The 11,258-nt window shown below is 44.9% G+C and overlaps 1 protein-coding gene across 1 annotated transcript in view; it reads right to left on the bottom strand.

Annotated features, from left to right (window-relative positions):
- Window positions 1–4,596: 4,596 nt before the first annotated feature.
- PRICKLE2 (prickle planar cell polarity protein 2) overlaps window positions 4,597–11,258 on the bottom strand; it is a 343,057-nt gene continuing 336,395 nt past the window's right edge. The window contains 1 exon segment of the mRNA XM_007445671.1: window positions 4,597–5,471. Within this exon segment, the coding sequence (XP_007445733.1) occupies window positions 4,597–5,471 (875 nt within the window).

The raw sequence follows: 11,258 nt of genomic DNA, 5'->3' as shown, positions 1-11,258 counted from the left end.
AGCAGGAAGTAAGCTTATAAAACAGTATAGCTCCCAACAGTACATTATATTTTATGGGAGTCTTGGGTTGAAGGGGATCCTACTATGAGAAAATGGAAAAAGATTGAAATCCTTTTTTGATCCTAACCTTGATGACTGCTTCCGAGGGGTCAGACGAACAGGCTCTGGTGTCTGCTGAGGCCCCAGAGGGACCGGCCACTGGAGGCTAGGCAAAACTCTCTTCATTTCCACTTCTCTTGCGCTTTAAGAAACGCACCTCAAAAGGCGGCCATCTGGAACTGCCTTCCAAATATGCAGAGGAGGCTTGGCTGTGTCCTGTACCTGGAATGCTGTCGCAGAGCCCTTTTCAAAGCCCTGAAGGTGCTAAACAGTGCTAATAGCAGCCCTTCTGGCATGAAATCCTCAGATGCCTGATGCCATCGTTCACGTTCCTTTGCCATAGATTCTCCTTCTTATGCATTAGCATCTGGTTTCTGTTAGAGAGAAATAGCAAAGAGCACTTCTCCTTGGAATTTAAATTTTTGTGTTCTTTCTTGTTAGAAGGTGGGATTAGACAAAGAATAGGACGAACTCTTATCTGACCTCTGTGATAGGACCAAGAACACGAGAATGGAAAAGGAGGCCAAAGAGAGTTGTCTTCATTTAGCCTAAAGAAGTCAGCCTCCTTTAGCATCTGCAATACGGGGGCATAGAAACTGGAGTCTCACAATTATTTATGGATGATGCTTCCTAAATGGCTGGTGTACTGTTTTGGGCCAATGGCAAAAGAGCCCATGGTAGAAAGACAAATAAGAATCAGTTCACAAATAAGATTTGTTATCAGACAAATAAAATCAGCTCTGATCAACTAGTCCTGGATGGTTGCAAAGACTTCTGAGGCTGCATCCATGCTCTCTGGGAAAGTGTATAGTGGTACCTTGGTTATATCTGCCCAGGTTGCAGGGATGGCAGAGCACATGCTACATATGTGGTAATACTGGCCCCACCTGAACTCAGCAATGGCTGGTGGCACCCAAGAAGCAGAGAGCTGCCGCAGGAGAGAGAAATATAATCTTGGTGTATTGAAGAAACATCCTACAGAATGGGGAAAGAGGATGAGAAAGAGCTGTCCTCAGGTCGCATATGAGAAACGCAAAAGTGCTTGTTCACGGGGCTGGCTGAGGGTGGAAAGGAAGGACTAGAGAACAGAAGGTGAATATGAAAAGAGGGGGTCAAACAACCAACACTAAAAAATTTCCCCCCGCTTGAACACCTGCAAAACGGGAACTATGGTTCTGGTTTCCCTGACCTCATTTACCGTCACACTTGGTAGAAATCCCAGAATTCTATGACAGATGGAAGAGTACCTGAATGCCACCAGCCTGCTAACAAACTTGCTCATAACATCAAGGGTGATACGCATCGGCAGGGCCATTCAGGAAACCGCCACAGACTTCTGATGGGGAAAGGGCCAGTTCTGTTGCCACTGAATTGAGCAGCGACAGGAAATGAAAGGAACGCTAAAGCGGGGTTTCATCCAAAAGATAAGAAGATCAATATGAGGAGAGGTAGGCAACCAAAACCAAACCAAACCAAACCCAAGGCATTAATTAGCAAAGAAAATAAACAGTTGTAGTTTTCTAAAAACAGCCTATTAAAGATGAAATGATGATCTAAGAAGAGGTGAGTGCGAGCCTCACCCACAGGTGACATTTGACCAAGAAGAGTTCCCGGTGATGATCAGGCAAGGACCCTGAGATCCTACCTCGGAAACGAATGCATTGAATTTTGGGGAATGGGATTCTGGGATGTTAACGTGTAAGTTATCACTAAGAGGAGGAACTCCCGACACAATGATATCCTGCTCCCTCTAAAGCATATACTTGCAGGTTCCGTCCTCACTGTGAGGACTTACCTGTCCTCCATCGGCATTCTCCATAAGGTGCCTGGCTGCATGTGGGGTGGGAAGGAGACATTGGCAGTGATGCACTAGATGGAGGTGATCTTGCTTATAGACCGTCTGACCCTGAGGCTTGCATCTCAACAGGCCTCCAGCTCTGACCAGTTCAGCCGATGGATGCTCCCTGGGCAGCTAGATCTGAAATTGCTTATTCCTCTCTCCCTTTGGGCACTAATTAGGTGTCAGTTTCTAGGCCACCTTCTTTTTTCTGCTGACGGTGGTTAAAGCCTCATCTGGGAAATGTAAGAGGTACTCTAAAAAGGAAAGAGAAAGCAACGTTCACTGGGAGAATTTCTTTCCTTGGATTCCAGGCCACAGAGGACAGACATTGTTTTCAGTTATTCACTAAGTTAAATGATCTACTTTTTTCTCTCTCTTCTTTTTCCAAAATGCCTTTCTACTCTCATCAATCCAGCAACTTAGAACTCCAAATTGGACTCGCCCCACTTCTACCAGAAACCTGCCACGCTGGTAGCGTGGTGGTGTACATTATTTCTTAATCAGTTTGCCAAGCAGTTTACAAACTCACTATACAAACGTAATAGAGTTAATTCTCCAGAGGCTTGGATAATTAATGAAGCATTTAGATATGAAGAAAGCATGCGGAAAACAGCCACAACCAACATTTGCATTGCTTTTTTAAAACATCAGTGACAATGACAAATGTCTTATTAATACCTGAAAAGCAAATTATTTTAATACATCCTGAATGGAGTGCCACTTCCACATCCTTTACAGCCTTCCTTCCCCCAGACCCATTTGGGATGGTGTCTAAAAAGCCACTTTTCACATTCTCCCCATAAAAAAGTACTAGAAAATATTAACTACTATACTGAAGAGAGACCACGCTCACCTCACCATGGCAGATGGCCACTGAGATACACTGTGCACTACATTGACAGTACACCTCACTAAAGGTGGGTCCCCCGATGGATTATTTCGACTGCCACAATCCACGAAGGGGACGAGGAGAATGGAAGTAAAAGCAAGCGCTTCACTTTTAACTGAAGCAAGGTAGGAGGTTTTGTTTTACTATAAACAACACAACCGTTAAATGTCTTCTTTAAGCAAACTCACTTTTGAGCCCATCTTCTATCCGAATGACGGTCCCCAAAGTTCAAAATGGGAACCCCCCCTTTCAGCAACATTTGTTTTTCAAAACCATACCTCGGAAATCTCCTGAGCAGCTCAATCTTTCTGGGTAACCCAGATACTCTGGTTACGGAGCGCATTAAACTGGGTTTTTTTTTTTCCCCCACAAGCACTGGGGGCTCTTCAAGGTGGTTGTCGACTCGCCTCTATTCCATTTCCAGAAGTTCTTCTTTGCTCTGACCTTCCTTCATATTCCCCTTCAGTCTCTACCCTTGACCTGTTCCTTCTCCACGTATGACCTACGACCTAGAACGCACCATCACTCCCAGAGTCCCTCGGAACCTTTCTGGCCCGAAATTCCCAAAGCTCAAGTTCATTTGCGCCGAGGACAACCGGTTGTCAGGCTAAGGCAGCTGTCTGCCTTGGTAAAGGAAAGCGGATAATACGATCCAGGAAACGAGCACCAGGAAATAATGCCACATTCAAAACAATGTCATGCTGACATCACACAAACCGCACCACTCACAGACACTTTATTTTCCCCAAGGGATAGATCAATGGTAAGCAACTTCAGGGTTCCCAGCAGGGATGGCGTTTCTCACGGAACCTGACTGACACTGGTTGGTTTTTCTAATTGGCAAAAGTTACGCTGGCAATTATAAATTAAAAAAAAGTTACTATCACTTTGTAGAGAAGAGATTCTACTGAGGCTGGGAGCGGACTTAAGGATGGCTCCTCAAGATAGATGGAGCATCAAATGCTTTGGGTGTAATAGGTAATTTTTTTTTTCAGCCACAAAAAGCCAAATTGAATAAACTCCTTTGAAAAAGGTCTCACTGACATGTAACAGATTTGTATAGAAAAAAGAAAAAAAAAAAAAAAAAAAAGTGGTCCTGGACCACCTTGGAGTACTACTCAAAGACAATGCTGGACGTGCATGCAAGGCTCCACTGAGTCCTACGATATAGAAATTCCAAAAAAAAAAAAAAAAAAAAAAAAAAAAAAGTGGTCCTGGACCACCTTGGAGTACTACTCAAAGACAATGCTGGACGTGCATGCAAGGCTCCACTGAGTCCTACGATATAGAAATTCCTTTGATATTACAAAATACAAAAATATTTTATCAGAACTCTCATTTACATTGCATTTACAATGGACATGTAAATAACTTAGTCTTGGGTCCTGGCTAATAAACAAATTACGTACTGGAAAAAGGGTCCTAAAAGGGAGAGAACCAGAGAGGCTATAATATATAAGCGAGCGGGAAACAATTTTGCCATCTTGCCAGTGGCAGCTCAACACAGACGGACGGGAAGGAGGTGACCAATCCTGGCCTCCGTAGAGTCTATAGCGTTTCCAAAGTGAAATGTGCAAATAATATTCAACATGCCAAGAACTGTGACTACCTATCGAGTCAGTCGGTGACCCTGCCGCCATCAACAGAGAGCTCTTCTCATCTCTCCCTGGAACCACCAAAGCAAAGAGCTTTAAAATTTAAAACAGTGCAAGTTTCTGAATTTACATTCTTACCTCCCATCTTCCCCTATCCCCTGACCCCCACTGGATTAAGAAATGATACAGTTTTTGCTCTTTTGTCTTTTCCTGCTGTGCAACTGTCCCCTGCCACCTAGCGTGGAAGACTTGGGGAGGCCGTACGAGCTGTATTTGTGCAGTAACTCATCACTCGTGACGTATCGCAGGTGGGCGGGCTGGGGGATGGGTTCTCCTAGGAAATAGCCCTCGTTGTCAGACTCCGAGGACGAAGAGCAGGTGGAACACCAATCGTACTCAGTGAAGTAGGGTCCCCATCGCTCCCCAAAGGCGTTCTGCAGGGCCAGGTCCGATACAGTCCGGGGGCACCGGCCGTACAGGTCCCTCCGGGACCCCTGGCCCAGGCTCTCCTGGAAGCTCCGCTGGCGCATGAACTGATCATAATCCTCCCTGGCTCTCAGGGGGGGCCTTTCTTTTAACTGAGAGACGGCCTCGCGCTCGCTGGCCAGGTGGAGGGCGTTGTCTGAGCGAGAGCGTCGAGATCGCCGGGACCGGTGAGGTCGGAAGCGGCGGTTGTCTTCGCGGGAAGTGGCTCTCCGCCGCGTGCGCTCGCTCATGGGCTGGATCCTCACGCCCTCCGGCCCCGGCAGCTTGCTGCCCGCCATGCCCCCATCGAAATCAAAGCTCTGATGCATCCTTCCGTGGGCCTGCAGGTCTCTGTACCTGATGGGGTTGCTGAGAGGGTGGAGGTTTCCCTCCATCTCCTGGTACTGCTGGGCCGAGAGCAGGCTGCGAACGGACTCAGCGCTGCGGAACTGCATGGACGAGTTCAGCGTGCCCATGTTGCTCAGCTTCTCGGACACGTTCATCCCAGAGTCTTTGCTGAGATCGGGCATGGAAAACCGGGAGAGGTGCTCCTGGCGCTTGGCACCACCATCCGCGGAGAGACCTGGGGGAGAGAGAAGAAAGGTTCACAGAGGTTAATACAAACGTGCAGCCATGGGAGTCCCGTCACTGTGGGTCACCCGAACCGTTATCTATCCAGGGTTGCTGCATACAGTTGCACAGTTGCACACTGCACACAGGCTCGCTCAGAAAGTATGCAGGAGGGGGCTCTCCCCATTCCACAGTGGGTCAGTGTCCACTTAGAGGGGACACCTGGTTAAAATGCATCCACGAGATGTTGTTTTAATAGTCATGAATTCCTCCAAAGGTTCATCAAAATTACTTAAGAGCCCATCACGTATCTTGTAAGTGATGTTTCTTCTGTTCAGAAATTCACTTTAAAAAGTGCTCAATCACCTCGTTGGTTCTAATGATGAACTGTAAGCTCCACAGGAGAGACATTCTGGACAAAGAACCTTTAAGCTATAGAGGCCGGGCCACGCCCAAGGAGTTCCTAGCAACACTGAGCCTAGAGTCTAGTGCCATGATACAGGACCCGTTCACTTCCATGTTTACCTCCAGCAATTTCCTGCTCTGCCTGCTGTCCCTGGGCCTCTATCCCAGATGTCTTGAAAACTAAGTGGCTCCCTGGGTGTAGACAGAGGGATATTTACTCTCTCAGGGTGTTTAGTAAATGACTCTTTCAGGGTTCCAAATGGGCCCCCAGCAGTCAGAAGATGTGAGTGGGACTCCAGGGGGCATTCCTCCTTCTCCTGGGGAGACACTTTTTAAAACAAAGCAGTGACCCGAATGCTCTCTAACAGCAGGAGCCCCTAGCGATGATCCTGCATTCCCTACATGCTGTCACTGCCATCACTGAGATGAAAACCATGTTGAAGGTAGCAGGAGATTCTTGACTTCAGAAACTTCCATTCTGCCCATCTTAAAGCAGCACTCTCTACAACAGCAGTTTAAGAATGGACCAGGTTGGGCTTCCCTGGTGGCGCAGTGGTTGAGAGTCCGTCTGCCGATGCAGGGGACACGGGCTCGTGCCCCGGTCCGGGAAGATCCCACATGCCACGGAGCGGCTGGGCCCATGAGCCATGGCTGCTGAGCCTGCGCGTCTAGAGCATGTGCTCTGCAGCGGGAGAGGCCACAACAGTGAGAGGCCCGTGTACAGCAAAAAAAAAAAAAAACCAAAAAAACAAGAACGGACCAGGTGGCAAAATCTCAGCATTTCCCACTCATTATCAATGGAAAAGATGAGCAACTTTGCCATTTCTGGTCACAGACAACATGTCTTTGGATTGCACTGGCCCATTAGAACCGCTGCCACCGATTACCCCACCTAATGGAGCCGACAACTTTCGCTCCCTTCACAAAACTGTTATGAGCACTTTGAAACACTACTTAGCAATACCCACTAAAGCTAAATATACATATATATATATGTGTATACATATATATATATATGTGTGTGTGTGTGTGTGTGTGTGTATATGTATGTGTGTGTGTATATATATACATACATGAATTATGAACAAAGTTGCTATGAATATCTGTGTTCACTTTTTTTGGTGGACTTGATGTACTCATTTCTGTTGGGTATATAGCCAGAGTGGAGATCCTGTGTCCTTCTTTTTATTTATTTATATATGTACGTATGTATGTTATTTTAAAAACTGTAATACAGTTGATTTACAATGATTCAGGTGTGCAGCAAAGTGCTTCAGTTTATATATATATATATATATATATACACATACATACAGATATAAATTCTTTCTATATATACACACTGTATATAAATTCTTGCCACATATATATAAATATATATATAAATTTTCTTTTTCAGATTATTTTCCAATATAGGTCACTACAAGATATTGAATATAATTCCGGGTGCTATACAATAGTCCTTGTTGTTCTGTTCTGAGACTTTCCACTGCCACTCTTGGTTATATACACAACCGAAATCAGTTTATGGATCCAAAAAATGTACAAGGGTATTCAGAGAAGCTTTCTTTATAATAGTCCAGAACTAAAAACAATTCAAACGTCAATTAACAGAAGGAAGGAGAAATAAATTGTGGTATTTTCTAGCATTCCCCATTAAAAGGAATCAGGCAGGACTTTTTGGAGAAATGTCTAATTCCAGGATAGGAGGAGGGAAGGTAAGAGAAGAGCCTGGAACATCTTGTTATGCCAAAAAGTAGGGAAGTGTTAAAAATAAAAAACGAAGGGAGGCTTGCGAGAACACCAGAATCACAACTAGCAGCTGGACAATCATCGACAGGAAGACACTGAAACTCACCAAAAAAGATACCCCACATCCAAAGACAAAGGAGAAGCCACAATGAGATGGTAGGAGGGGCGCAATCACAGTAAAATCAAATCCCATAACTGCTGGGTGGGTGACTCACAGACTGGAGAACGCTTATACCACAGAAATGCACCCACTGGAGTGAAGGTTCTGAGCCCCACGTCAGGCTTCCCAACCTGGGGGTCTGGCAACAGGAGGAGGAATTCCTAGAGAATCAGACTTTGAAGACTAGTGGGATTTGATTGCAGGACTTCGACAGGACTGGGGGAAACAGAGACTCCACTCTTGGAGGACACACACAAAGTAGTGTGTGCATCGGGACCCAGGGGAAGGAGCGGTGACCCCGTAGGAGACTGAACCAGACCTACCTGCTAGCGTTGGAGGGTCCCCTGCAGAGGCAGGGGCTGACTGTGGCTCACGGTGGGGACAAGAACATGGGCAGCAGAAGTTCTAGGAAGTACTCCTCGGCATGAGCCCTCCCAGAGTCCGCCATTACCCAACCAAAGAGCCCAGGTAGGCTCCAGTGTTGGGTTGCCTCAGGCCAAACAACCAACAGAGAGGGTACCCAGCCCCACCCATCAGCAGTCAAACGGATTAAAGTTTTACTGAGCTCTGCCCACCAGAGCAACAGCCAGCTCTACCCACCACCAGTGCCTCCCATCAGGAAACTTGCCTCTTGGATAGCCTCATCCACCAGAGGGAAGACAGCAGAAGCAAGAAGAACTACAATCCTGCAGCCTGTGGAACAAAAACCACATTCACAGAAAGACAGACAAGATGAAAAGGCAGAGGGCTATGTACCAGATGATGGAACAAGATAAAACCCCAGAAAAATGAAGTGGAGATAGGCAAACTTCCAGAAAAACTAAATGAAGTGGAGATAGGCAAACTTCCAGAAAAAGAATTCAGGATAATGATAGTGAAGATGATCCAGGACCTTGGAAAGAGAATCAAGGCAAAGATCGAGAAGATGCAAGAAATGTTTAACAAAGACCTAGAAGAATTAAAGAACAAACAAACAGAAGTGAACAATACAATAACTGAAATGAAAAATACACTAGAAGGAAGCAATAGCAGAATAACTGAGGCAGAAGAACGGATAAGTGACCTGGAAGACAGCATAGTGGAATTCACTGCTGCGGAACAGAATAAAGAAAAAAGAATGAAAAGAAATGAAGACAGCCTAAGAGACCTCTGGGACAACGTTAAATGCAACAACATTCGCATTATAGGGGTCCCAGAAGGAGAAGAGAGAGAGAAAGGACCAGAGAAAATATTTGAAGACATTATAATCAAAAACTTCCCTGGGCTTCCCTGGTGGCACAGTGGTTGAGAGTCCGCCTGCCGACGCAGGGGACACGGGTTCGTGTCCTGGTCCAGGAAGAGCCCACATGCCGCGGAGCGCCTGGGCCCGAGAGCCATGGCCGCTGAGTCTGCGCGTCTGGAGCCTGTGCTCCGCAGTGGGAGAGGCCACAACAGTGAGAGGGCAGCGTGCCGCAAAAAAACAAAAAGAAAAACAAAAAAAACTTCCCTAACATGGGAAAGGAAATAGCCACCCAAGTCCAGGAAGCACAGAGAGTCCCATACAGGATAAACCCAAGGACGAACATGCCAAGACACACAGTAATCAAACTGGCAAAAATTAAGGACAGAAAAATTATTGAAAGCAGCAAGCGAAGAACGACAAATAACATACGAGGGATCTCCCATAGGGTTAACAGCTGATTTCTCAGCAGAAACTCTACAAGTCAGAAGGGCGTGGCATGATATACTTCAAGGGATGAAAGGGAAGAACCTACAACAAAGATTACTCTAGCCAGCAAGGATCTCAAGGTTCTCACTCAGATTCGAGGGAGAAATCAAAAGCTTTAGAGACAAGCAAAAGCTAAGAGAATTCAGCACCACCAAACCACCTCTACAACAAATGCTAAAGGAACTTCTCTAAGTGGGAAACACAAAAGAAGAAAAGGGCCTACAAAAACAAACCCAGAACAATCAAGAAAATGGTCAAAGGAACATACGTATCGATAATTACCTTAAATGTGAATGGATTAAATGCTCCAACCAAAAGACACAGGCTTGCTAAATGGATACAAAAACAAGACCCATATATATGCTGTCTACAAGAGACCCACTTCAGACCTAGGGACACATAGACTGAAAGTGAGGGGATGGAAAAGGATATTCCATGAAAATGGAAACCAGAGGAAAGCTGAAGTAGCAATAACTCATATCAGAAAAAATAGACTTTAAAATAAAGAATGTTACAAGAGACAGGGAAGGACACTAAATAATGATCAAGGGATCAATCCAAGAAGAAGATATAACAATTATAAATATATATGCACCCAACACAGGAGCACCTCAATACATAAGGCAACTGCTAACAGCTATAAATGAGGCAATCGACAGTAACACAGTAATAGTGGGGGACTTTTAACACCTCACTTACACCAATGGACACATCATCCAAAATGAAAAGAAATAAGGAAACCCAAGCTTTAAATGACACAATAGACCAGATAGATTTAATTGATATTTATAGGACATTCCATCCAAAAACAGCAGATTATACTTTCTTCTCAAGTGCGCACGGAACATTCTCCAGGATAGATCACATCTTGGGTCACAAATCAATCCTCAGTAAATTTAAGAAAATTGAAATCATATCAAGCATCTTTTCTGACCACAGCGCTATGAGATTAGAAATGAATTACATGGGAAAAAACGTAAAAAACACAAACACATGGAGGCTAAACAATACGTTACTAAATAACCAAGAAATCAAAAAATACCTAGAGTCAAATGACAATGAAAACACGATGATCCAAAACCTATGGGATGCAGCAAAAGCAGTTCTAAGAAGGAAGTTTATAGCTATAGAAGCCTACATCAAGAAATAAGAAAAATCTCAAATGAACAATCTAACCTTACACCTAAAGGAACTAGAGAAAGAAGAACAAACAAAACCAAAAGTTAGCAGAAGGAAATAAAACATAAAGATCAGAGCAGAAATAAATGAAAGAGAAACAAATAAAACAATAGCAAAGATCAATAAAACTAAAAGCTGGGTTTTTGAGAAGATAAACAAGATTGATAAACCATTAGCCAGACTCATCAAGAAAAAGAGGGAGAGGACTCAAATCGATAAAATTAGAAATGAAAAAGGAGAAGTTACAACAGACACCACAGAAATACAAAGCATCCTAAGAGACTACTACAAGCAACTCTATGCCAATAAAATGGACAACCTGGAAGAAATGGACAAATTCTTAGAAAGGTGTAACCTTCCAAGACTGAACCAGGAAGAAAGAGAAAATATGAACCAACGAATCACAAGTAATGAAATTGAAACTGTGATTAAAAATCTTCCAACAAGGGCTTCCCTGGTGGTGCAGTGGTTGAGAGTCCGCCTGCTGATGCAGTGGACACGGGTTCGTGGCCCGGTCCGGGAGGATCCCGCATGCCGTGGAGCGGCTGGGCCCGTGAGCCATGGCCGCTGAGCCTGCGCGTCCGGAGCCTGTGCTC

Source organism: Lipotes vexillifer, unplaced genomic scaffold, assembly GCF_000442215.2.
Source record: "Lipotes vexillifer unplaced genomic scaffold, Lipotes_vexillifer_v1.1 scaffold239, whole genome shotgun sequence".
In the NCBI taxonomy this organism is placed as follows: domain Eukaryota; kingdom Metazoa; phylum Chordata; class Mammalia; order Artiodactyla; family Lipotidae; genus Lipotes; species Lipotes vexillifer.
The sequence above is the reverse complement of the archived record's forward strand: the minus strand, read 5'-3'. Positions and strand labels throughout refer to the sequence as shown.